The 27,082-nt window shown below is 41.9% G+C and overlaps 2 protein-coding genes across 2 annotated transcripts in view; one reads left to right on the top strand and one right to left on the bottom strand.

The window, feature by feature from the left end:
- Nucleotides 1-1,248: 1,248 nt before the first annotated feature.
- The window catches only part of DERA (deoxyribose-phosphate aldolase), a 98,932-nt gene continuing 73,098 nt past the window's right edge, over nt 1,249-27,082 (bottom strand). The window contains exons 7-9 of the mRNA XM_084877918.1: nt 7,103-7,215; nt 2,379-2,528; nt 1,249-1,843 (exon numbers count right to left, since the gene is read on the bottom strand). Coding sequence (XP_084734044.1) covers nt 1,787-1,843; nt 2,379-2,528; nt 7,103-7,215 — 320 coding nt within the window. The 3' untranslated portion in view covers nt 1,249-1,786. The remainder of the gene's footprint in view (nt 1,844-2,378; nt 2,529-7,102; nt 7,216-27,082) is intronic.
- Nucleotides 17,082-19,736, top strand: LOC311620495 (RNA-binding protein 10-like; the record flags this gene model as incomplete). Its single annotated transcript, XM_084879942.1, has 1 exon — nt 17,082-19,736. The coding sequence occupies exon 1, from the start codon at nt 17,145-17,147 to the stop codon at nt 19,734-19,736; it is 2,592 nt and encodes an 863-aa protein (XP_084736068.1). The 5' UTR covers nt 17,082-17,144.

Consider the following 27,082-nt stretch of genomic DNA (forward strand, 5'->3'; position numbering starts at 1 on the left):
GAGAGGCAAATTCTTACTTAGATTGCTTCAATAAACTTTTCCTCTTTATAGCCGTAAAGCATCTTCTTGGATTTATGATGGTTTATCCTTAGGGCATTGTAATGTCAGGGCTGAAAGCACCTTGCTATCACCCGCCTCTATCCTTTTATTTTACAGATAAAGAAACTGAGGTCCAGAAATGTGAACCTACTAGGCCAAGGTCACAAAGCTGGACAGAGGAAGGGGCTGGGCCAGGATCCGGCAGGTGAGTCACAACTGCAACTGACTCCTAGTCCAGGGTTTCTCATTCATGAGTAGCTAGAGATTTGCTCAGAAAGGAGAAGAATCCATAAAAATCATCATATATATATATATAAGAGTGGATAAATGGTGATGGGAAAAATAAAAACTTTTTAAAAATGAACAATGCCCTGAAGTGTCTCACTACTGTGTCTGAGTACCTGATTCACAGTGTGAACTAAGTAAATGTCCATTTGGAAACGTCATCAGTTCCCTGTGCAGTTTTAGATTGAAAATTAATATCAATTAATTGTATCAAAATAAATCATTTTAAGTATTTTAAAAAGGAGGAAAAAAAGGTTGTATAATGTGGTAAAGGTGTTAGCAAGCAAAACAGGTGGAGGCATAAAGCTGGGAGAGACCCGGGCAAAGGAACCAGCTGACTAAAACAGAGACCCTCATCCCGCACAGCTGACAGTGGGCTGCTGGAGTGCCTGGGTGTGCCGAGGGACAGTGCCACACGGGAGTGACTGCACAGGCTCGGGGGCCAGGCTGGCTGCCAGGGCTTGATTCTTCACTGCTCATTGTTAAGCTCTGTGACTTTCGGCAAGTTACTTAAACTCTCTGTGCCTCAGCCCCACATCTTAATAAAAGGATGGTAATACCAGTATCCATTGTTGTAAGGATTTAAAACCTTAATGTAGTTACATAACTGTTAGAGAGATTAAATGAGGATTAAGTAAACTGAAATATGTAAAGAGTTTAGCACTGAGTGTTATGTTAGTGTCTGCTATTTTACCCCTACTCCCTGTCCTAGTAAATCTTAAGTTTGAGGATATAGACATAAGTTGTGCTCATTAATAATGGACTGTGGGGGGGGGGGTGCTTCACCTGAGAGAAGTAACCCTGGACTCTACCAGAGAGATTCAGGATCCAAAAAGTGATTTATAAAACTCTTTACATGTTTCACGGGTTCATTTTTGCAATGTGTATGCTGACAACTTAAAATTTAAAAAATAAATAAACAACTACAGGGATTTTTTTTTAATTTAAAAAATTCAATGACATCCATAGTTTCACATTGCAGTGACAGGCATTTCATTAACAGAACAATTAATAAAAGAGCATATCTGTTGCAAAAATTAAAGATGGATTTTCGTGGCAGGAAGTTAGGGCCACGCCAGTGCTTCCTGGTCGTTGGAGGGGAGCAGCAGGTCAGTTTTTTCTGCACGTTTCTTGGGCACTTGAGCATTTTTTCCCTTAGAATTTAATGTTGTCAAAGCCGTCATTAACACGATACTCAGAGTTTTAAAGAGAAAAGCCTCACACAATTATATAACAGTGCAGATCTAGTCATTGAAGAGCATTTCTGATGTGCTCGAAATGAGTTCCATGTGTGGGCTGGCTGGCATTTTCCTTTCATTCTTTGAATTAAATTCAACGGAAATTTTAAGGGGAAAAAGTCAGTTACCTAGGCCCTCATTTTTTTAATTAAGTAATTTTCCTAATTAGGTAGAGAAATGATTTTTAAACGTCGTCAAAAACTTTTCTGGAATCCGCCGCGGGTTTAACACATTGGAAGATCATGGTAAGCTGCATATCTTCCAGTCACGTGATGATAAATCTGTGAGGGAAGCAGTTTTTTAAATTAATAATTATTATATCATTACACGTATTAATTAATAATCATACTATTATACAATAATTAATTATGTTAATTAACACTTCATTATAAAGCCCCATTATTCTGCACTTTAGCAAAACCTCCATCCAACCTACTTTCAGGGGCAGTTTTGCTTGGAAGAAAGCAGAGTTTGGGTATGATGAGTTTTGTTTTGTTTTGAAATATATTTATATTGATTTCGAGAGGAAGTGAGAGGGAAAGAGAGAGAGAAACAGCAATGATGAGAGAGAATCATTGATCGGCTGCCTCCTGCACACCCCACACTGGGGATCGAGCCTGAACCCAGGCATGAGCCCTGACCAGGAATCGAACCGTGCCTCCTGGATCATAGGTCAATGTTCAACCACTGAGCCATGCCAGCCGGGCAAGTCAAATGAGTTTTCATCTCTAGTTCTCACGGTCCTGTAGGTGACTTTTCATTTCTCTCTCAAAAACACTTACCAGTTTGTTCCAAGGACAATGGGTTCGTACTCACCTGCCTCTCAATGTCAGAAAGCAGAGCACTGGCACCGATCCGAAAGAGCTCTGGCTTCAGCCACTCATCTCCTAGCTCCTCTTTTATGAGGGAGAGCCAGGCAAGGGAATCCTTTGCACTGCGGATGCCTCCTGCCGGCTTAAAGCCCACCTACAAGGGGAGGTGGGAAAGACAAGGTTTGTTGTCACTGGGTTGCTTTTAAAAATGCTACTGCATCAATACAGGTCTCAATTCCCTCACTCTCTTTTTTTTTTAGTCTATTCCAGCTAACCCAGCAAAAGAGCTTAGATGACTGACTCATGCCCATTCACACTACAAAATGACTTTTCCAAGACTAATGAGAAGAATGTGCTTCTGAGGAGGCTCTAATGAGAGTTAATAACCCTCATTAACACTGCACTTATTGGAAAGTCATGAACCTCAACCACCTAGACTATAGCTGTGAACCTGGGATAAGCAAGAAAGTGTCAATAAATAGGGAAACATATCACAAAAGCCCACTCATTCTACATTTCTGCTAGGAAGCCTGGATAGACGCCTTTCAGCGCTTCATCTTGAGGTGCAGAAGACACACATGTGTCTCTAAAACAAGAGCAAACCAGAGAGCCCACACTCACCACACTGGCAGCAATCAGCAAGGAGCGCTGACAGTTGTTTTAATCAGCTTACGCTGCAGGGACGTTTCCCCCTGAGTTGTAAGTAGACAGTTATATAAAGCAGCCAGACTCATTCAAGAAGCACAGCAGACAAAGGCAGGGTAGGTGCTCTTCCCACTTCCGTAGTCTTTGAAGGTGCCCATAAAACAGCACCATTTAGCCAATAACTGACGTTTACAAATGATGTCCCTGAGCCCACTGGAAAAGGACAAATGTGCTCTACACACAGGAAAACCTGCTTATCTGGATCCACCTGTCTGGAGAACTAGACCAGTGGTTGGGAAACTCATTAGTCAACAGAGCCAAATATCAACAGTATGTTGAAATTTCTTTTGAGAGCCAAATTTTTTAAACTTAAACTTCTTCTAACGCCACTTCAAAATAGACTCGCCCAGGCCGTGGTATTTTGTGGAAGAGTTTGCAGACCGTGGAACTAGACTATCCAGTAGAGACTCTCTAGAAGGGAGCAATCAAGAAAACGCCCCCTGGCCTGAGTACTAACTCTCACACACGTGACAACTCGAAGTTGTGGGTTTCCGAGGCACACCAGCAGCGGTGACAGCTAGCAGAAGACTAGAGAAGGGAAGCAATAATAAATGAGCCCAAGCTAGAAACCTCATAGTTCACCAGGACTCCACCGTTTTCCTCACCACGCCACACTCGATCGATCAACCGCCAGGTCCCACCGACCCTACCCTCTTCACTTCCCTATGCCCCCTGTGCACACTCTCCTATCTACTCTCACGTTCACTGCTTTCCTTTTGACCCTCATCACTTCTCACGAGGAGTATCAGTAAAGGTCTCCCAACTGGTTTCCATGCCTCAATCATACATGTACACGTCACACAGCTAAGACTCTAACCACATCTTCCTATTGCTCTGGAAGCCAAGTGACTCTGTAAGAGTGAGGAGAGTTGGGGGAAGCGGGGCAGGCAAGTGGGATGGGGTTATTTATTAAGAAAAGGCAAAAAAAAAAAAAAAAAAAAAAAAAAAAAGCCAAAACTGGTTTGGCTCAGTGGATAGAGCATCGGTCTACAGACTGAAAGGTCCAGGTTTGATTCCAGTCAAGGACATGTACCTTGGTTGCGGGCACATCCCCAGTAAGGGGTGTGCAGGAGGCAGCTGGTTGATGTTTCTCTCTCATCGATGTTTTCTAGCTCTCTATCCCTCTCCTTTCCTCTTTGTGAAAAATCAATAAAATATATTTTTTTTTTAAAAAGAAGAGGCAAAAAAAATCTATTAGCTGATATTAGCATACATGTTAATCACAGGGGGCACTTCTATCAATTAGGCAGTGCTGCCTATAGATTTTCCTGCATGATTCAGTTGTGTCAGCAAGTCTATTTGACAGTGCTTCTGAAGACAGGTTCTAGCATAAGTCTACACCTTTTGTAAGGCAGAGAATATGGAAAACATAAATCTGCAATGAAATCGGTTATGAAATATTAAACCTCTGCTTCTCAGGTGTGGCACTGAGCACGGTCTGGAAGGCAGCTGATCCCATTTCAAAACTCCCCTTAAATCAATGGTGTAGAAACTTTACAGTCTAAGGGCTGCCCAGGCAACCTGTCAACAACCCGAAAGGATGCCCCTGATTTGCAAGACACACATACAAGCGCCTCCCTGTGTGAAACCAACTGTGATAAAAAAACAAAACAAAATGAATACAGTTTACCTTGTCCTATCATAATGAAACTGGGAAGAACTTGGCTTACTAGCTGAGGAAAGGGTCAATGCAATTCAAAAAGAAAGTGCTGAAAAACAGCAAAACATCCCTGGCTCTCTATGCTGGTCTAGAACATAGAACATTTAAAACTTCTATTGACATTCTTTTTTTTTTAAATATATTTTATTGATTCTTTACAAAGAGGAAGAAAGAGGGATAGAGAGTTAGAAACATCGATGAGACAGAAACATCGATCAGCTGCCTCCAGCACACTCCCCACCGGGTATGTGCCTGCAACCAAGGTACATGCCCTTGACTGGAATCGAACCTGGGACCCTTGAGTCCACAGACTGATGCTCTATCCACTGAGCCAAACCAGTTAGGGCTCTATTGACATTCGTTGCTTGTTGTCTAAGGGATCTCCTGGAAAGAGACTTGCTCATTTTTGTGTCCCTAACATATAACATAGGTTAACATGGTACATAGTAAGGACGCAATGAATGTTTGTTGAGACTAAAATAGAATTGGGTTCCCAATGGAGAGTTTTACTCCAATTATGGAGCTTATGGAACGTGGGCATGCCTGAGGACTCCCCCTGACGCAGCACTGCAGGGATGCATGCCCAGGCCTCTACAAGCAGAAAAAGCTTCCCATCTATGTGATGTTATTGGGCTGAGAAAAAGAAGTGCTGATCTAGTAAGTGGTGGGCCCACTCGCTCACATGGGGGAGGGGGCGTACAGATAGAGTTATGTCATTTTTAGAGCTTTAAATTTTTAAATTTGGATCACTACAGAAAGGCAACCAAGGAGAGGTTATTCAACTTGGGTCAACTTTCATATGTAGGTCACAGTTGTTATTTAACCTATTTTGTACTTTTTTATGATATGAAGTTATTCTTTTATATACGTATATATACTAGAGATACTAGAGGCCCGATGCACGAAATTTGTGCAAGAGGCTCAGCCCTCGCAGCCCGGGCTTCATCTGGAAGGTCGTCCGTCGGTCTAATTAGTATATTATGGTTTTATTATTATAGATTATTATGATACATTAATTTATTTCAGAGAGGAAGGGAGGAGAAAAAGATAGAAACATCAATGATGAGAGAACCATTGATTAGCTGCCTCCTGCACACCCCACACTGGGGATTGAGCCCACAACCCGGGCATGTGCCTTGACTGGGAACTGAACTAGGACCTCCTGATTCAAAGGTTGGCAATCAACCACTGAGCCACACCAGCCAAGCAAGATATTAAGTTATTCTGAAGGAGAAAATTCTAGAAGGAGTAATTGCTTCTCAAACCCAGTACATTCTCAAAAAGGTCTCTGATTCCAAAATAAACGGAAGCTACAGCCACATATAAAGTCATCACATCCAGTTGGCAAAGGATTAAAGATCTTTTTCGGGGTGTCTATTCGGCAGAAAGCATGAGATTGGTTTTACAGGATGTCTTCTGAGGAAGGGAAAGTCTCATTAAAAAAAAAAATTATCGTTCTTTCCAAGGATGTAAAAAAAAAATTCCTTTGAGATAATTTGCAACTAAACAAGCAACTTGAAGTGAAAAGAAAAATGCAAACTCATTTTAAAAAAAACACCTCATACGCATTTTTTCTTTTAACTTCATGTTTTAAAAAAATATGTATTATTTTTCGAAAAGCTGACAAAAGCTAGCATATACCCTCCTCAGCTTAACAGCCTTCCAAAGAGCACATCTAACTGCCATAAAACGCAAAAATGGATATTTAATTCAAGAGCTATATAACATCTAGCTACCTTTTCCCTGCTGTTTCACAGCATTTCATTATTTTGTTTAATAAGTTCATCTCCTCAAGAATTTTCTCTTCACCTCATATTATTAAAAGTAATAAGTTTTTCTGGACCGGGGGTTTCCCAACAGAAAAACCAATTTATGTGTGTCCTTCAATAATGACAGGAAAAGATTATTTCCCATTATATTGCATACTTTTCATATCACCACCACAGCTTATCATTCAATAAATGTTACTCTGCAATTCTTTCCATTCCTCAAGGAAGTTTAATTTCTGCATTAACCTGTTTTCTCTGGCCAACACCTCACCAGAAAGCCTCTGTGTTGCGGCAGAATTAGTTCGTTAAAGAACCCATTTAGGGATTTCTTGTCAGTGATAAAATTGTCTCCGGTTAAGAAAAGGACATAAAGTAAGTTCACATCTTGATCACGCACACTTCCTCCCACACTCACACTCACTTTCTGTTCGCTGCACATGTGTTCTTTTGTAATGAAAAGTAAATTAAACATTTATCTTAATAAGGGTAACTCATTCACACCTTCCGCATACGAAGACAGTTATCGTGGCTGTTACGCGCATTATAAATAGCATTCGCTTTGCTCTGAAGGAAGATGTGCTGGCAATAGCATACCTTGTTTCCAGTTTTCCAGAAGAAATCTCTAATGGCCCGGAGCATTACTATAGCTACCGGGAAGGTGGCATTGACTGTTTCTTTTCCAGTAGAAGTCTTAATAAAATCTGAACCTAAAACACAAGGCAGAAACACTGCGTGTCAGTTTAAACACTTATTTTTTTACACTTCACTTTTAAGTCAGTGGAAGAAAGGAGTTCTTTCTTGTATACATTTATTTTCCCAAAGAACACAACTTTTTTTCAAGAATTAGTGGAAAAACTAAAAAATATATATATCTCTTTAAAATAATTATTTCCATGCTCCTCCCCCCCCCCCTTACTATAAAATGAATTACATTAAGCACCAAATGAATTCTCATGAACCCCTGGGGCTCTTGCCTCTATATTTCCATATCACCAATTAAAATCAAGTTGGTTTATTTAATGCATAACTGAGATGAATAAAACAATTTTATTCCCTGTACTTAGCGCCATATAACACGTTACCACGAAAATGGATTGCCAACTCATTTTCCCCTCATTTCCGTATGCTTGATAGAAGGCACACAGAACAGCTGTGGCAACACAAGATGAATCACCAATAGCTGATTTCCACTGTGCTGTTTGTTAATAAACGCACTGTCTTCCAACCAGATTAGGGTTTTTATGAAAAATCCTATGTTAGTTCATAACTTGCAAATATTTTAAATGACTTCTTGTCTCTGAAATAGATCTTCTACCTATTGATGCAGTTTAACAGAATAACATAAAGAGACAAAGAAATGATAACAGTTAAGATTCACCACGGGCGATGCACCATGCACTAATTCTAGGTGCTCTGAAAGAATTAACTCAGTTAATCCTCATGACAGCTGTAAAAGTTAGGTACTAAAATGATCCACCTTTTTTTTAGAGAGAGAGGAAGGGAGATGGGGAAAGGGGAAGAGTGCGCGAGAGAGGCGGGGGGGGGGGAGAGAGAGAGAGAGAGAGAGAGAGAGAGAGAGAGAGAGAGAGAGAGAGAGAGAGAGAAACATTGATCGATTGCCTCAGTTGCCTCCCATACACTCCCCAACTGGGGATCGAACCAGCAGCCTTTCGGTGCATGGGACCATGCTCAACCAACTAAGCTACTCTGGCCAGGGCAAATGATCAGCATTTTTAAAGAGGAAATTGAAGCATATGATGTTAAGTATCTTGCTTGAGGTTACATAAGTAAGCAGAGGAGGTAGAATTTTAACCAAAGCAATATAGCTTACCCAATATGCTGCAGTGTCTCCAAGAAATGTACTTAGTTCACACAGACATATAGCCAAATAGAGATCCTGTCTTTCACATGGTTACCTATTCCTGAAATACTCAAAGTGTGGGTAACAGACCGGCAGCATGGCTACCCTCAGGGAACCTGTCAAAAGTGAAGACTTCTCGGGCCTTACGCCACCAACTGAATCTAAATCTGAGTATCAGAGAGGTCCCTACGTGATTCCTGTGCAAATTTACAGCCCTAGCCCATTGAATCCATGGATCCATAGGCAAGGCAAATCTCTGAGAATCTCTCATGGTCTATCAAAAAATGGTCGATGGCCGAAACCGGTTTGGCTCAGTGGATAGAGCGTCGACCTGGGGACTGAACGGTCCCGGGTTCAATTCCGGTCAAGGGCATGTACCTTGGTTGTGGGCACATCCCCATTGGGGGGTGTGCAAGAGGCAGCTGATTGATGATTCTCTCTCATTGATGTTTCTGGCTCTCTCTCTTCCTCTCTCTTCCTCTCTGTAAAAAATCAATGAAATATATATATATATATATATATATATATATATATATATATATATATTTTTTTTTTTTAAATGGTAGATGGAAGTGGAGGGGGAAAGGGGCCAAAACTTTCCCCTCTAGTTTACATTGGAAAAGATACATCCACAACTATTTTGTGCATAGGAAGGTTCAAAATGATATGCCTTTAGCAGGTTCACTGTGTGTAAAGCACTGTGAAAAATATTTTAAAAAATCCACACCTTTGCCCTCAAAGCCACATACATTCTACATGCAAGTGGAGGTGAAACCTAGTCCAGTGTAATCATGTGATGAGTTAGAAGTCAGCAGATCTGGTTTCCGGCTCTAGCTCTGAAACTTACCTTCAAATCCCATCTCCTAATCTCACTCATTTTTAAAATATATTTTTGTTGATTTCATAGAGGAAGGGAGAGGGAGAGAGAAATAGAAACATCCAAGATGTGAGAGAAACATTGATCTGCTGCCTCCTGTACGCCCCCCTTTCCCCCCCAATGGATCGAGCCTGCAACCTATGCATGTGCCCTGACCAGGAATCTAACTGTGACCTCCAGGTTCATGAGTCAATGCTCAACACTGAGCCACATCAGCTGGGGCCTAATTTCTCTTGTTTGTAAAATAAATCTGAAAATTCTTACTGGCTTCATAGTGCTATCTGAGGAATCAAAAGAGACAGTCTACGTGAAAGCACTCTGAAAACTGTTAAGCGTTATACACATGCGAAAGGAGCAAAGACCTAGGTAGGGTTGCAGTCTAGAAATACCATAGGAATTCCGACATATTGGAACAGGTCACTGGAAGCCATCTTTTCTTTGGGTCTGGAGATAGGCCCATGTGGGGAAAATGGAGACATAATTGTCATGCATGCATTCATTCAACAAATATTGACTAAGTGCTTACTAGACTCTTCTATAGATCTATAGACCTTTAGTTTTCCTTTCTTGTAATGCCTTTATCTGGGAATAGACCACTAAACAAAACAAAGTCCCTGCCCTTGTGATAATTTCTGGAAGAGGACGACAGTAAACTTAAATATATAACAAAAGCCAGTGCCGTGAAACAAATAAGCAATGTAACAGGAGAGGGCGATGGATTTGGGGAGAGATAGTATATTTAAATAGAGTCCTCATAAAAGCATCTCTGATGAGTGAAATGCAGAGTGAATGAGGGGAATCTGTGAAAAGAGCCTTGCAAGAAGGAAACCAGCATCTGCCTCCCTCTTCACACTGCCTCCTCTCCCCTGTGTGAGCTTAAGCTTCCTCTGCCTCTCTCTTACGAAAACAGTTGTGATGGTATTTAGGGACAACCCGGATAATCTAGAACAATCACTTCATCTCAGTGTCCTTAATTTAATCACATCAGCAAAATCCTTTCCCCCCAGCACCCAAATAAGCTAAAATTCACAGGTTCTGGGGATTAGGATGTGGACATGTTTGGGAGCCATTATCAGCTTACCACAGTTCCCAATCTGTATACCTTTGATCCCATTTTCTTGTCTGAAAATCTGGTAGGACTTCTTTAATAACTTTACAAATTGTTAAAAAAAGAATGGTCTAAAATCAATATTTAAATAAAATAATATAACCTTACAAAAATAATATAACCTTATAAATAAAGATAATAATAACCTTACAAAAATTAAGTTCAGCTCTGGTAGGACTTCTGGGACAATGTTCCCCTTATTCTTAAGGGGGACTTAAGGGGAAAGTATCTAGTTTCTCATCATAAGTATGTTAGATAGTTTGTTTCTAGATGTTCTTTATCAAGCTGAGGTTGTTCCCCTCTATTCCAAGTTCGCTGAGAATTTTTATTATGAATTGGTGTTGAAATTTATCAAATGCCTAATCTGTATCAACTCTATGATCATATGACTTTTCTTTCTTACATTATTGATACAGTGATTACATTACATCAAGGCAGCCTTGAATCTCTATAAAGTAAATCCCATTTGGTTGTGGTGTATAATTACTTTTATACATTGTTGGCCTCATTTTACTAATATGTTGTTGAAGATGTTTGCATCTATATTCATGAGTGATATCCTATCTAATAAAAGAGTAATATGCAAATTGTCATTCCAACGCACAAGATGGCTGCCCCCATGTGGACACAAGAGGGCCACCACAAGATGGCCAGCAGAGGAGGGCAATTGGGAGGGATCAGGCCTGCAAGGGAAGGCAGTTGTAGGCAACCAGGCCAGCAGGGGAGGGCAGTTGGGAGGGACCAGGCCTGCAAGGGAGGGTAGTTGGGGGTGATCAAGCCTGCAGGGGAGGGCAGTTAAGGGTGACCAGGATGGCAGAGGAAGTTGAGGGCAATTGGGCCTTCAGGGAAGGGCAGTTGGGGGGGGGGGGGGCGCGAGGACCCAGGCCTGTAGAGGAGAGCAGTTAGGGGTGACCAGGCCTGCCAGGGAAGGCACTTAGGGGCAACCAGGCTGTCAGGGGAGCAGTTAGGCATCAATCAGGCTGGCAGGGTAGTGGTTAGGGGGTGATCAGGCTAGCAGGCAGAAGCTGTTAGGGGCAATCAGGAAGGCAGGCAGGTGAGCAGTTGGGAGCCAGCAGTCCAAGATTGGGCCTAAACGGGCAGTCGGACATCCCTCGAGGGGTCCCAGATTGAAGAGGGTGCAGGCTGGGCTAAGGGGCACACACACACCCCTGTGCATGAATTTCGTGCACCAGACCTCTAGTTGATCTATAGTTTTCCTTTCTTGTAATGCCTTTATCTGGATTTGATATTAGGGTAATGATGGTCTTACAGTCTCTATTATTTTCTGGAGGTGACTGTAGAGAATTGGTATTTCTACCTTACATGTTTGGTAGAATTCACCAGTGAAATTATCTAGAGCTGAACTTAATTTTCGTAAGGTTATTATTATCTTTATTTATAAGGTTATATTATTTTTGTAAGGTTATATTATTTTTATTTAAATATTGATTTTAGACCATTCTTTTTTAACAATTTGTAAAGTTATTAAATAAATAATTTTAAAATATTCTACAATTTAAATATTTTATAAAGTAGATTAAAATTAAAATAATTTCTTCAATAGTTATAGATTTATTCAGACCTTTTCTCTTTGTGTGAGTTTTGATTGTTTATGTCTTTGATCTATTTAATCTAGGTTATTCAATTGTGGGCACACAGTATTCCTTTATTATTGTTTTAATGTTTGTAAGAAAAGTAATGATCCTCCTTTCATTTATAATATTAATTTATGTCTTTTATCTTTTATTCTTCAGTAGTCTGTCTAGAAGTTTATCAATTTTATTGATATATATATTTTTAAAAACAGCTTTTAGGGTTTTTAAATTTTATCTGTTGTTTTGTTTTCAGTTTAATTGATTTCTGCTCTGATTTTTATTTCTTTTGTTCTGCTTGCCTTAGGCTTGCATTGTTCTTTCTCTATTTTCCAAAGTTAGAAGGCTAATATTATTGATTTTAGACCATTCTTTTAATATTAATATACATACCTAATGTTATAAATTTCTCTCTAAGCAATATTTTTGCGTTGAAGAGTCTGCTTTTTTGACAATCTTCTTTTCATTGCTAGATTTAGACCATATCATTTAAAGCTATTATTGATTTAGTTGAATTATTATCTACAATGTTTATCAATTTTCTGTTTATTGTGTTTCTATCTTTATTAAATTTTACAACTCTTTTTCTGCCTGCTCTGGCTTTAATTGAACACTTTATATAATCCCATTTTATGTCTTCACAGCATATCAGTTAAATTTCTTTTGTACATTTTTTTATTGGTTGTCTTAGAGTCTCCAATATACATTTTTAACAATCTAAGTCTACCTTCAAATAACACTGTACCACCACACAGGTATTTCAGGTACCTTTTAACAAAATATTCCTAATTCTTCCCTTCTGTCCTTTAGAATATTGTTGTCATTCATTTCACTCATCTATTTGGTATACTTACCCAATATATTGTTACTGTTAATACTTTAAACAGTTATCTTTTAGATCAATTGAAAGAGAAAAATTATTTTTACTCTTCATTTATTCTTTCTCTGACATCCTTCATGTTTTAATATAGATTGGAGTTTCTGATTTACATCATTATTCTACTCCTAACATTTCTTATAGGGCAGATCTGCTGGCAATAAATTCCCTCACTTTTAAAGGATAATCTCACTGGACATAGATTTCTAGGTTGGTGAGGGGTTTTCCCCTCTCAATACTTTAAGAATTTCACTTCTTGCTGACATAGTTTCTAATAAGACCACTGTAATTATTTCCATTTTTGTCTATAGGTAAAGTATTTTCTTTCTGTTTTTTAATTCAAGATTTTTATTTTTTATTTTTGCCCTTGGTTTTCATCCATCTGAATATGATATATTTCAAAAATATTTATCCTGCTAGATGTTCTCGCAACTTCTGGATCTGTGGTTTGGCATCTGTCATAAATTCTTGACCATTACTACTTCAAATATGTTGTCTGCTCCATTTCTTAATTTTCTTCTTGTATTCCATTTACACGTGTCACACCTTTTGAAATTGTCCCAAAACTTTTAGAAACTCTGTTCTGTATTTTTCAGCCTCTTTTTCTCCTTTCTCTCTTTATATTTCACTTTATGGGGCTTCCCTTGACTTATCTTCATGGTCACTGGTTCTTTCCACAATCTACAGGTGAGCCTGTCTACTGGGCTCAGTCCTGCCCACTGAATGAACCCATAAGGGATTCTTAATCTTTGTTCGTGTTTTTTTATTTCCAGCATTTCCTTTCAATTATTTCTTAAGAGTTTCCATCACTCTGCTTACATTTTCTTGCCTTTCATTTTCTCATGCTATTTTTTTCACTAACATAACATACTAATCATAGCTATTTTAAATTTCTCTTTCTGATAATTCCAACTTCTCTTTTACATTTGAATCTGATTGTAATGCTTGCTTTGTCTCTAAAGATTGTGAGGATTTTGTAGTGTGTGTGTTTTTGTTGCTGTTAATCCTCACCTGAAGATATTTTTCCGGTGATTTTCAGAGAAAGTAGAAGGGAGGGGGAGAGACAAACAGAGAGAAACATTGTTATGAGAGACTAAGAGCTGAGACCCCCATCCCCGCAGGCCACCCAAGGCACCCCATCCATGCACGAATTAGTGCACTGGGCCTCTAGTATTTTATAATCTTATAATTAAATATCAGTCTTCTAGTGGGTCTGTGTTACTGCGGGGCTGTAACCTTCACAAATGTGTCCTAGCTCTTCTCCCCCACTTTGGTGAGGTAGGAAGACTAGGAGACAAATGTCCTCCCAGGTAAGATAAGACTCCAGGAAAGATTTAGGCCTTTGTTAAGGAGAACACTCTGGATACATTTTGCAATGATTATCTTCCCCTTCCTTGCCAGAACCAAGTTTTTTCTTGGCTCTTCACTGTGAGAATGTGGGGCTCCTGAAGGTAAAACCCACAAAAGTCTTGGGGTTACACTCAGCTTCCAACAATTTGTCAAATTTACCACTTAAGTGTTCCTACCAGTGTATGGTTCTAGCAGATAACCAGATCTCAATTGTGACTCTTAGGATTTCCCTGTCTTTCCAGATTTCAAGGTGGCAGTGTGCCCTACTACCTAAGTTCTTTGATGGGTCTTAGAAAAGTCATTGATTTTCCGTTTATTAGGCTTTTCCATGTTCTAAAGTATGGGTGTCGAACTCAATCAGAGAAGGGGCCAAAATCTAAAATCCAGCCTAAATCACGGGCCGAATGGTTTACTGAACAGTCATAAACTGACAATGTCATAAACTGACAGCGGAGTGCAGTGATGACAGCGCGGTGCGGGCCACATTGCAAGGCCTGGCGGGCTGGATTTGGCCCGCGGGCCTTGTGTTTGACATATGTGTTCTAAAGAATAGGCATAGCAACTTCCAAATTCTTTACATGTTGAAGCTAAAAGCAGAAGTCCTTAAATATTATGAGAAACCTTTATTATTTAGAAGTCAGATATGAATGGAGATACAAGCTATATATGGTGTTTAAGGTATTTTACACATATGTCAAGAAACTATTACAGGCAAGTAGAGTTGGAAAGATTCAGAGAGATTCACTTTACCTAAAATGATATGGGACAGTTAGAATTTGGTACAAACCCTGAAGGAGAATAAAGAAGAGAGGAATAGAAGAATTACACCACTAGAAGAAACACAACAAACATAGAAAATATAAGACACATCTAAAGAATAACAAGTGGATCCATCAAAGGAATATCTGTGAGGGGCAGGGAGCATGGGGGTTGGGAAATGGTGATATTTGGTGTGAGTGTGTCAATGTGTGTTTTGGAATATCCTATATAATAAAAGCCTAATATGCAAATTGTCCCCTGGACCAGGAGTTTGACCAGGGGGTGAGGCCAGCCGGCCAACTGCCCATGGCCCCTCGCCCTGGCTGGCCCACCCTGACTAGTGGCAGCAGGCAGCCAGGAGAAGGTAGGCCCCAACGGGCAGCCAGTAGCCACGTGGGACACTTTCTATACATAAATTTTGTGCACTGGGCCTCTAGTGTGACTATAAAAATCCCTTGGGAAACATGAGGTCTGTCCCCTGAGATCAGTGTTTAAGATGCTAAATTTGGTGTCTAGTTAGATGGGGGGAGGAAAGACAATGGAGAGTTAGAGACTACATAAGAGATTAACACCTGCAGGCACCACTGGCTATTTTTGCAAACCCAAGAATGAGACTAAGCTTTCATTACACAAAATACTATAGAAAGTACATTAGTATTATGCTACTGTCAAAAACAATGGACTTTCCCATGGGACTAAGTGGCACACACTTCTGTTTTACTTCTCATTTTAATATTGCTTCCTTGGCCCCTCTGCTAAAACAAAATTACCTTAGGGAAATAAATGCTAGATTTAGAATACCCAACACCATAGAACACCATCGACTCTCCTTAGAGAGTATGTAAATCCAACCTTACCCAAGCTCACTTCTGCTCAGCTTGGGGAAAAAGACCTCAAGAGAAAGTATCTCACAATTAGAATAGCTATCCACATAAATGTTCTCTCATCAGTGCTCACAATTTCAACGAAATGACTAACTTGGAAGATGAAAGGCCTGGAAGTCAAAAATAACACATTAAATAGACTAGTATTCAACTGTAATTAGTTGAAATTAAAATTAATAATAAATTTATAGTATTATATCAAAACGTGTTTTTTTTCTTTTCCTAATTTGAAATCTCTAGCACAATACTTTTTTTTTTTTTTTTTTTTTTTTTTTTTTTTTGTGGTCTAAAGCAACTCAAAGCTTTTCTAAGGCCCATAATTACAAGTCTCCACGGTACAGTTTCATTAAAAACTTTCATTAAACAACAGCTGCCCTTGTATATGGTCTTCTAATCAATTTGGTCAAACAGAATGACTTCTAATCAGCTGTTGATAAAAATAGAAGATGAAATTTTAATTCTAATAGATTAACCACAAACTCAAGACAGTCTTCAAAATCCATCTAGCTCTATTCTCCAGTGGATTTAATGACTATTCAGCAACTCATTACTAAATAGAACAAGATGAACATTTTCCAGTTCATTAAAGAAATGTACTATGTATTTTTGCATTGTCCTCATGATTCGTTACAGGGAGTCTTAATTACAAGATAATGGATAATGGTTATTAAATGCAGACTGCAGTAATGAAGCTCTATTCATTTGCGAGCCTCAGAGACTTTCAAAGGGAAGAAAATAAAATTACTAGCTTCAAAAGATTAACGGATCAAATTATTATTCAATTTTTAAAATCTCATTCAGACTTCACAGAAACAAGAAGAGATTAAAAACTAGTATTAAGACCAAAGTAATACGTTTAAAAAAAAATAATATCTTAAGGCTATTACCGCATAATAAGCTTCAGATGTGATTATTAGAAAAACATATAGCTAACAATGGAAAAACATACATTTTTATTTCCTGAACAACTCTTATTTATAAGATAGGGCGCTACTAGTAGGGTCTTAAAGGGAGTCTTGGTGAACATGGGAGATAGATGCTACGATGCTACAAAAGAACACCACCATGGAAGGTATTATTAACATTTTATACCTCACTAATGAAAATAGGATTAAAAGACCACTAATGAAAATAGGACTAAAAACTACTGATTTATATGCTGGGGTTGTGGCTGGAAGGGAGTAGTAGGTGGCGGGGCTTCTGGGTAGAACAGCGCTTCTCCCCCTTCCTTCCTCAGTCTCTTAGCCTCTAGCTTTGAACTTTGCTGTTGCGCCCAGCGGCTCCTGCTGAGCTGGGCCAGCTGGTGGAGGTGACGGAGGCCCGAGGTGATGTCTGGGAGCCCTCCCTTCACAGCCCGAGCCGAGAGTCCATGCAGGAGGCATCACCCAGGCTGGCAGATCATGGTGACAGTAGCGGGGGGTGGCTGGGAAGTGGAACGGAGCCAGCAGCTGAGGAGGGGCCCTAGCAGCCCCCGAAGGCCCTATCTGGACATGGAGTATGAAAGATGGGGTGGTCGTGGGGACAGGACCCGCCGCTACGGAGCCGCCGACCGTTCCCAGGACGACAGCGAGGAGAACCGCAGCCGGGACCAGGACTACCGAGACATGGACTACCGCTGCTCGTACCCCCGCGAGTACGGGAGCCAGGAGGGCAAGCACGACTACGACTGCCAGTATTACTACGACAACTTCGTCGAGTTTAGTCACTCGCAGGACGCTACGCGATGGATGGAAGCCAATCAGCACTCACTGAGCATCCCAGGCCAGAAGGTGCCCACGCACTACAGCGACCCCAAGCCCAAGATCAGCGAGGACTGGCCGTGTAGCAAGTGTGGCGTCCAGAACTTCAAACGCCGGGAGAAGTGCTTCAGATGTGGTGTGCCCAAGTCAGAGGCAGAGCATAAGATGCCCCTGGGTGCCAGGCTGGACCAGCAGACACTGCCGCTGGGTGGACGGGAGCTGAGCCAGGGCCTGCTCCCCTTGCCGCAGCCCCACCAGGCCCTGTCCCCCCAGTCCCTGTCCCAGAACTCCGAGAACGCCAACGACACCATCATTCTGCGCAACCTGAACCCACACAGCACCAAGGACTCCATCCTGGGGGCCCTGGCACCCTACGCAGTGCTCTCCTCCTCCAACGTCTGCGTCATCAAGGACAAGCAGACGCAGCTGAACCGCGGCTTCGCCTTCATCCAGCTCTCCACCATCGAGGCAGCTCAGCTGCTACAGATCCTGCAGGCCCTGCACCCACCGCTCACCATCGACGGCAAGACCATCCACGCTGAGTTTGCAAAGGGTTCTAAGAGGGGCACGGCCTCCAACGAAGGCAGCCGCATCAAGGCTGCCTCTGTGGCCAGCACTGCCATTGCTGCGGCCCAGTGGGCCATCTCCCAGGCCTCCCAGGGTGGGGAGGGTGCCTGGGCCACCCCCGAGGAGTCATCGGTCGGCTACTATCAACAGGATGAGGGCTATGGCGGCAGCCAGGGCATAGAGTCCTCCCTCTATGCCCATGGCTACCTCAAGGGCCCTGGCATGACTGGAAGCAAAGGGGACTCAGCTGGAGAGGGTGCCGAGGCCTCCCTGGAGCCTGGTGCAGGCTCTGTGTGGCTTTCGGCTTTCGCGCCCACCCCAGCTGGTGCCACTCCTGCCATGTACCAGCCGTCGGCACCTGAGGCCAGTGGCAGCCAGAGCGCGGCTGCCAACAGCCAGTCATACACCGTCACGTCACCTGCTGTGCTCAGTTCTGAACTCCAGAACCCCATCCCCCACAGTTCTGCCCTGCCGCCAGCCACCAGCCCCACTGCCCAGGAGTCCTACAGCCAGTACCCTGCTCCCGATGTCTCCACCTGCCAGTACGACGAGACAGCCGGCTACTACTATGATCCTCAGACCGGCCTCTACTACGATCCCAACTCCCGGTATTACTACAATGCTCAGAGCCAGCAGTACCTGTCCTGGGATGGCGAGAGGCGGACCTACGTCCCCGCCCTGGAGCAGTCAGCCGGCGACAAGCACAAGGAGATGGGGGCGCCCTCCAAGGAGGGCAAAGAGAAGAAGGAGAAGGACAAGACCAAGACGGCCCAGCAGATTGCCAAGGACATGGAGCGCTGGGCCCACAGTCTCAACAAGCAGAAAGAGAACTTCAAAAACAGCATCCAGCCTATCAGCTCCCTGCAGGATGACGAGAGGCGGGGGTCAGCCACCGCGGATGCCGGCTATGCCATCCTGGAGAAGAAGGGAGCACTCGCCCAGAGGCAGCAGCACACCAGCGTGGCACTCCCGAAACTGGCCAGCGACAACAATGACAAAGACCTCCCAAGCCCACCCTGCGGCTTGGTGGCAGCCTACGGTGGGGAGAGTGACAGCAAGGAGCAGCAGGAGCAGCAGGAGCAGCAGGAGCAAGAAGAGAAGCTCATGGACTGGCAGAAGCTGGCCTGCCTGCTCTGCCGGCGCCAGTTCCCCAGCAAGGAGGTGCTCATCCGACACCAGCAGCTCTCCGGGCTCCACAAGCAAAACCTCAAGATCCGCCAGCGAGTGCTCCTTGAGAAGAATGACGTGAAGCAAATGAAGTACCGGGACCGGGCAGCCGAGCGCAGAGAGAAGTATGGCATCCCTGAGGCACCAGAGCCCAAGAGGAGGAAGTACGGGGGCGCGCCTGCTGCCTCTGTAGACTTTGAGCAGCCCACACGGCACGGTCTGGGCAGTGACAACATCGGCAGTCGCATGCTCCGGGCCATGGGCTGGAAAGAGGGCAGAGGCCTGGGTAGTAAGCAGCAGGGTATTGTGACACCCATTGAGGTCCAGACACAGGTGCTGGGCTCCGGTTTGGGTGCCCGAGGCAGCTCCTACAGGATCACCTCCAGGAAGTCCTACAAGAAAACACTGCGCAAGACAATGGTGACCCGCGTTCATGAGGCCCAGTGAGGACCAGTGAGCGCTCCTTTTCCAATCTGCTCCTGCCAGCTGGGACAAGAAGAATCAACTGTCTGCTGTTCTGAGCAGGGCCCTGCGCCTGTCCACCAGCCCACTCCCCCAGACAGACAGACCGTGGCCACGTCAGACTTTGAGTTGGTGACTTGTTGGAAAACTGGGCTAGAATCAAGTACTTTTTATAATAAAAGCTGAAAAGTCAAAAAAAAAAAAATCAACTGCTGTATTAGAAAGCTTGTCATTAAGTGGAATTCATGCCAACCCAATAAGAGCTTCTAGGCACATTACTCATTAGCACTATGTTTTCTATCATTCTCTGAAATAAATAAATAATAAATAAAAATCCTGATTCAAGTTAGCAAGAGAGTTTTGTGTGGTAATTCTGATACTAATTTATCCTTGCACTCTGCAATGGGACACCTTTTTTAATCCTCACCCAAGGATAAGTTTTTATTAAACCCGCAACCCAAGTATGTAACCTGAATGGGAATTGAACTGGCAATCTTTTGGGGCACTGGGCAATGCACGACCAACTGAGCCACTCTGGCTGGGCAAGGACACTTTAAAAATATATATGTACACACACACACACTGAGTGACCAGGTTATTATGATCTCTGAACGCACAATAATCTGGCCACTCAGTGTATATCCTATATAATAAAAGGCTAATATGCAAATTGTCCCCTCGACCAAGAATTTGACCAGCAGGCAGGCCAGCCAACCACCCATGTCCCCTCTCCTTGGCCAGGCTGGCCGGACCCCACCCATGCATGAATTCATGCACCAGACCTCTAATACACACACACACACACACACACACACACACACACAGTGGCCAGATTATTATGCTTTCAGAGATCATAATAATAATCTGGCCGAAACCAGTTTGGCTCAGTGGACAGAGCGTCAGCCTGCAGACTGGAAGGTCCCGGGTTCGATTCCCGTCAAGGGCACGTACCTTGGTTGCAGGCACATCCCCAGTAGGGGATATGCAAGAGGCAGCTGATCAATGTCTCTCTCTCTCATCGATGTTTCTAACTCTCTATCTCTCTCTCTTCCTCTCTGTAAAAAAATCAAAAAATATATATTAAAAAAAATCTTTAAAACATACTCTTTGATATTGTATTCTTTCACTCAACAAAGGCCTGAAAATAATTTAGGGAGAGATAAGGACCCAGTGTTATTGAAGAACTAGCCAAAGATGAAAGCAGAACCCCCTGAGGGGTATCAATATGGTGCTGACACTCGGTCTAGAGACCAATTATACCACAAAGACATCCTTACATGACCCAGAGATAATAGCTAACCTTGTAAAAAAGAGGGAAACATTTTCTAAAATAGAGAGGAAAAATCATAAGAAGGAAAGAAAAAGAAAAACACCTGCTCTCTCAGTTCTTTCCTTCATCCTGAATAGTGAGCTCTGGAAATACTTCTCAGCTGGCCCGTCTATCACATGAGAAAGGAAACAGCGCAGCATAATTAAGCAGTAAGGCATGTTCAAGCTCAATGGCAATCAGAAAGCAATCACACTCTCAGAGGCAGAAAATATCGCAAATACCCCTAGGGGAAGATTAGCTCATGATAACCACATTCCCTGTAGTTGCCTTTTGCCTCAATAAAAATAAAAATGTGGCCAGTTAAAATAATGCAAAACAGTAGGATTCAAATGGAATACAAGGTGGGGACTCTGACTATATAATACTTGGTAATTGACAGTAATGTCCTGGGAGAATATATTCAACAATTACGTAAACCATACAAAGATATGTGGTGGAATCTCTTGCCACAAACAAGAGTCTGTGAGTTATGTCTAATGCTACAAGTTCCCTTTCACTTCTAAAATATAGCTTATTTAAAACGAGTGTCAGAACTGTAATAATACCAGAGGTGAGTTACCCATCAATGCAAATATCTATTTTAGAATGGATTTAAATTTTTCAAACAACTCTAAAATGTTTGTTTGTTTTTTACAAATTTGGAAAAACAAGAGTTATTTAACTCAAATGTTTACAAGGCCATACTTGTCAGCATTTTGGACCAAGAGTCAAACTGGGAAATAACAGTATGTCTCCTAAACAAAGCTCTATATACCCTCTAATATTTAATATTGCATTGGTGCTCCTGAGGGTGTTTACAAATATCTATCAATAGAGTTAACTGTTCAGAAATGGTTTCCCAAAATATCATGCTACACGTCTTGGTTCTCACCTCTCTCCCCACCCTCCTCCTTTTGAGTAAGATTACCAAGAAAGAAGAGCTAGGGGTGAGTCCTAGAAGATCTGCAATTAAAATAAGGGCTCTGAAATTACAAAGTGGGGATAGCTGCACAATGTTGTGAATATACTAAAAAACCCTGAACTGTATACTTTCAAGAGTGAGTTTTATTTTGTGGCAATTATATCTCTATCCTATAATATATAATAAAAGCCTAATATGCTAAGTGTCCAGTCATCCGTTCAACCAATCAAAGCATAATATGCTAATAATATGCTAAGGCTATTCAACCGCTCACTATGATGTGCATTGACCACTAGGGGGCAGACAGTCGACTGGTTGACCAGCTGCTATGACGGGCACTGACCACCAGGGGGCTAGCTTGTGGCTGGGGTCCAGCCAATTGAGACTGAGTGAGAAGGGCTGCACACACCCTGAAGCCCTCCCATGGTCCCTCCCCGGCTGGCCAACCTCCTGCGTCCCTCCCTGGCCCTGATTGTTCACCAGTGAGGTTCCTTGGCCTGGCCTGCACCCTCTCGCAATCTGGGACCCCTCGGGGGATGTTGGAGAGTAGGTTTTGGCCTGAAACCGCAGATCAGGCCAAGAGATCCACCCTGGTGCATGAATTTATATACCGGGCCTCTAGTTTAAAATAAAAAAGGGAGTGTGTTCATGAGGGAGAAAAAGGATAACAATTAAGTAAAGCTACATTGTGGAAAACAGTATGGCGTTTCCTCAAAAATTTAAAAATGGAACTGCCATTTGACCCAAGTAATTCCACTTCTAGGAATATATCCTAAGAAAACAGAAACACCAATCAGAAAGGATATATGCACCGCTATGTTCATAGAAGCACAATTTACGATAGCTAAGATTTGGAAACAGCCTAGGTGCCTGTCAGCAGATGACTGGATCAGAAAACTATGGTACATCTACACAGTAGAATACTACACTTTTATAAAAATGAAGGAATCCTTACCATTTGCAGCAACATGGATGGAACTAGAGAGCATTATGCTAAGTAAAATAAGCCAGGCAGTAAAAGAAAAATATCACATGATCTCACTCATTTATGGATAATAAAGAACATTATAACCTGATGAATAAAAAGATAGATGCAGCCAAAACCGGTTTGGCTCAGTGGATAAGGTGTTGGCCTGTGGACTTAAGGGTCCTGGGTTCGATTCCTGTCAAGGGCATGTACCTTGGTTGCAGGCATATCCCCAGTAGGGGGTGTACAAGAGGCGGCTGATTGATGTTTCTCTCTCATCGATGTTTCTGACTTTCTATCCCTCTCCCTTCCTCTCTGTAAAAAATCAATAAAAATAAAAAAATAATATATATATATATATATATATATATATATATATATATATATATATATATATATATTTAAAAAGATAGATACAGAGGCAGAGAAGCATCAAACAGACTGTTAAATTACAGCCGGAAGGCTGGGGAGTATTGGAGGGTGGGAGGAGATAGAGATCAACAGAAGGACTTGTATGCATGCATATAAGCATAACCAATGGACACAAGACACTGGGGGTTGGGGATGGGGTGAGGGCATGTGCCAGGGGAAGGTCAATAGGAGAAAAATTGAGACTAATGGTGGTTAGGAAATCCCCCCAATTTCCTAACCACCAATTTCACATAGAATTATGTTTATCTCTCTCTGTTTCTCCCCCTCCCGCCCTTCCACTCTAAAAATCAATGGGGGAGGCGAAACTGGTTTGGCTCAGTGGTAGAGCGTCGGTCTGCGGCCTGAAAGGTCCCAGGTTCGATTCCGGTCAGGGCCATGTACATTGGTTGCGGGCACATCCCCGGTAGGGGGTGTGCAGGAGGCAGGTGGTTGATGTTTCTCTCTCATCGACGTTTCTAGCTCTCTATCTCTCTCCCTTCCTCTCTGTAAAAAAATCAATAAAATATATTTTAAAAAATTAAAAATCAATGGGGGAAAAAAAACACAAAAAAACATATAGTGAGGATTAATGAACAAACAAACAAAAAAGATTTTTAAAGAGTGATATCAACAACTGAGAATTTCATGCCATCCAAAGAGAGAATTTTTATTTAGGGCCCTTCAGGACCAGTTCAACGATGCCAGCTGGGAGTCACTGACTTTGCCTTGTGCACAGTCTAAGACTATACTGTCCAATGTGGCAGTCACTCACCAATGTGACTACTAAGCACTTGCAAAGTGGTTCATCCAAACTGAGATGTGCTATAAGTATGACACACAGAGTTTTGAAAGCTTAGTACAAAAAAGAGAATATAAAATATCTCACTAATACTTTTTACATGGATTACAAACTGAAACGATATTGTGGATTTATTGGGCTGAATAAAATTTACTATTATAATTATTTTCACCCATTTCTTTTTACTTTACCAAAGTGGCTATTAAGAATTTTTAAGCTCTGAGCCGAAGCCGGTTTGGCTCAGTGGCAGAGCGTCAGTCTGTGGACTGAAGGGTCCCAGGTTCGATTCCGGTCAAGGGCATGTACATTGGTTGCGGGCACATCCCTGGTAGGGGATGTGCAGGAGGCAGCTAGTCGTTTCTCTCTCATCAACGTTTCTAGCTCTCTATCTCTCTCCCTTCCTCTCTGTAAAAAATCAATAAAATATATTTTTTTTAAAAAATTTTTAAGCTCTGATTGGTTTGGCTCAGTAGATAGTGTCAGCCTGTGGACTCAAGGGTCCCAGGTCAAGGGCATGTACCTTGGTTGTGGGCACATCCCCAGTGGGGGGTGTGCAGGAGGCAGCTGATTGATGTTTCTCTCTCATCAATGTTTCTAACTCTCTCTCCCTCACTATTCCTCTCTGTAAAAACATCAATAAAATATATTTTTTTAAAGAATTTTTTTAATTATATATCTCTGTTAGACAGGAATAGTCCAAAGCTTCAATGAGACACTGAAATCTGTATTCACCCTAAGCTACAATTGGATGTCCTTTTAAACTAATATTCTTTAAGTGTTGGTTTTCATTTATTTATTGTAGGAAAAATAAAGAAGGCTTAAATCTGCCCAGAGGTAGAGTAAGAAGTTCCCTGGTGACAACATTTAACTATTCTCTCTCATCCAAAGAATTCAATTCTGTCCCCATATTTGAATATTTCACTCTACAAACAAAAGCTCTGTAATTCACTGGATCTGCCCTCCTTAGAAAGCAGCCAATATCTGTTTGGAAAACATAAGAACACACCTCTGTGTCTTATACCCAATCCTAATCATTTACAGTAGAGGTATTCTAGTAAGCATAATTTTCTCTGTCTTGAACATTTTCATTGGTTTCAATGCCTCTTATGGATTAGCAACCTGGGAAACTGGCCAGCTGGCTGGACCCTTAATCCTGTTTGGAATTGGCCTTGCTTTCCGATTTCAAATACACAGGAGTAACTCTAAACCACACTTACAAACTCATAACTGCATATGACTTGTGCTCACAGCTCTGTGCTCAAGCCAACCACTTTCTCTCCCAATCTTTCAATATCCACTCAACTAATATTCACTGTGCACCTACTATGTGCTAGTACTATTGTATGAACTGGGGACACAACAGTATCCTATATAATAAAAGGCAAATATACAAAGCGACCAAACAGGGAAATGACCGGTCACTATGACACGCACTGACCACCAGGAAGCAGATGCTCAACACAGAAGCTGCCCCCTGGTGGTCAGTGTGCTCCCTCAGGGGGAGCGCCCGCTCAGCCAGAAGCCAGGCTCAAGGTTGGCAAGTGCAGTGATGGTGGCTGGAGCCTTTCCTACGGGAAGCGGGCCTAAGCCCTCAGTTGGACATCCCCCAAGGGCTCCCAGACTGTGAGAGGCTGCAGGTCAGGCTGAGGGATCCCATTCCCCCACCCCAAGTGCACGAATTTCATGCACTGGGCCTCTAGTACATGATAAAAATTTCCTTAATAAGGCCCTGTTACAGGCAACACTCCCTTAATGGGCCTCTGTTAAAGGCAAGACTGACTCAGTTATAGAAGTTATTTGTTTTTTCTCTGTCTGGCTACTGAAAGAAAAAAAAAAAATCTCTGTCTCCATCACATTACCCTCTCTTTTTCAGAGAGCTGGTGGCACGGCTGAAAAGGAAAAAATGAGATTCATGACATTACACTAGTACCAGATGATCAAAAGAAAATGCCAGAAGTGCCCACAGGCACTGTTACGGTATAGGTATAATGATTTAGATAAAATAGCAAAGGGTTTTAGACTCAATATGAAATGAAAACATCAACCTGCAAATGAAGTTACTGATGCCAAATGCCTCAGAATCAAAATGCTTTCCTTTTTTAGGCCAGCTTGTTACAGCTGAACTTACTGCTGTAGGAATTTATTATGTTAAAGCAAATGTCCTCTACTGATACGGTATTTTAAAGCCATCTTATCTAGAAATGACACAACCATATCTAACACGTTCTTTTTTCCTTCTCATTTGCTAGGAGAAAAGAGGGAGATGGGACTTCAATACGAGGTAAAATGTGATTTGGTATCACTATGTATACTTGAGCGAATAAAAGTAAAATGAAGACGCATTTTAACAAAATAACAGGCTAGATATGCTTTAAACAACTGGATTTCATTTTGATTGTGCCTCCCATTGTCGCAGGCAAGTTTGGAACATACAGTATACATTAACATTAAAAGTCAGGTATGCTTGTGTGGAATCTATTAACTTGAGAGAAAATGACTCAAATTGAAGAAATAGCTGCTTAAAATGGATTTAGAAACATATTTTACTGAACAAAGCAAGCTAGAAAATTAGGCTACTTTATCAGGATTAGAAAAGTGCTATGAATTTTAAACACAAAGCTTTTAAAAACAATACAGAACATAGTTGAGCTTATCCTGCCTCAATGTCATCATCAATCTTTTTTCCCCAAAAAACTGATGAATGATGTCTGTAGAGTTACTTTTTACAATGACCTGTCTTTCATGTTAAAAATTTTTTAAAAAATCTGTGTTAATTTTTCTGCAGGGAATTTTATCTTGCGGTGATTGTTTCACTGTACCTGGAGACGCACACACTTTCCATTAGCAGATCTCTAGATGGTGAACCTTGAAAAGGCTCTGAATGGGAACTATTCACCATATGCAGCTCTCTCGGGCTGGCCAT

Source organism: Pipistrellus hanaki (genome assembly GCF_964339955.1).
Source record: "Pipistrellus hanaki genome assembly, chromosome: 3".
Lineage (NCBI taxonomy): Eukaryota > Metazoa > Chordata > Mammalia > Chiroptera > Vespertilionidae > Pipistrellus > Pipistrellus hanaki.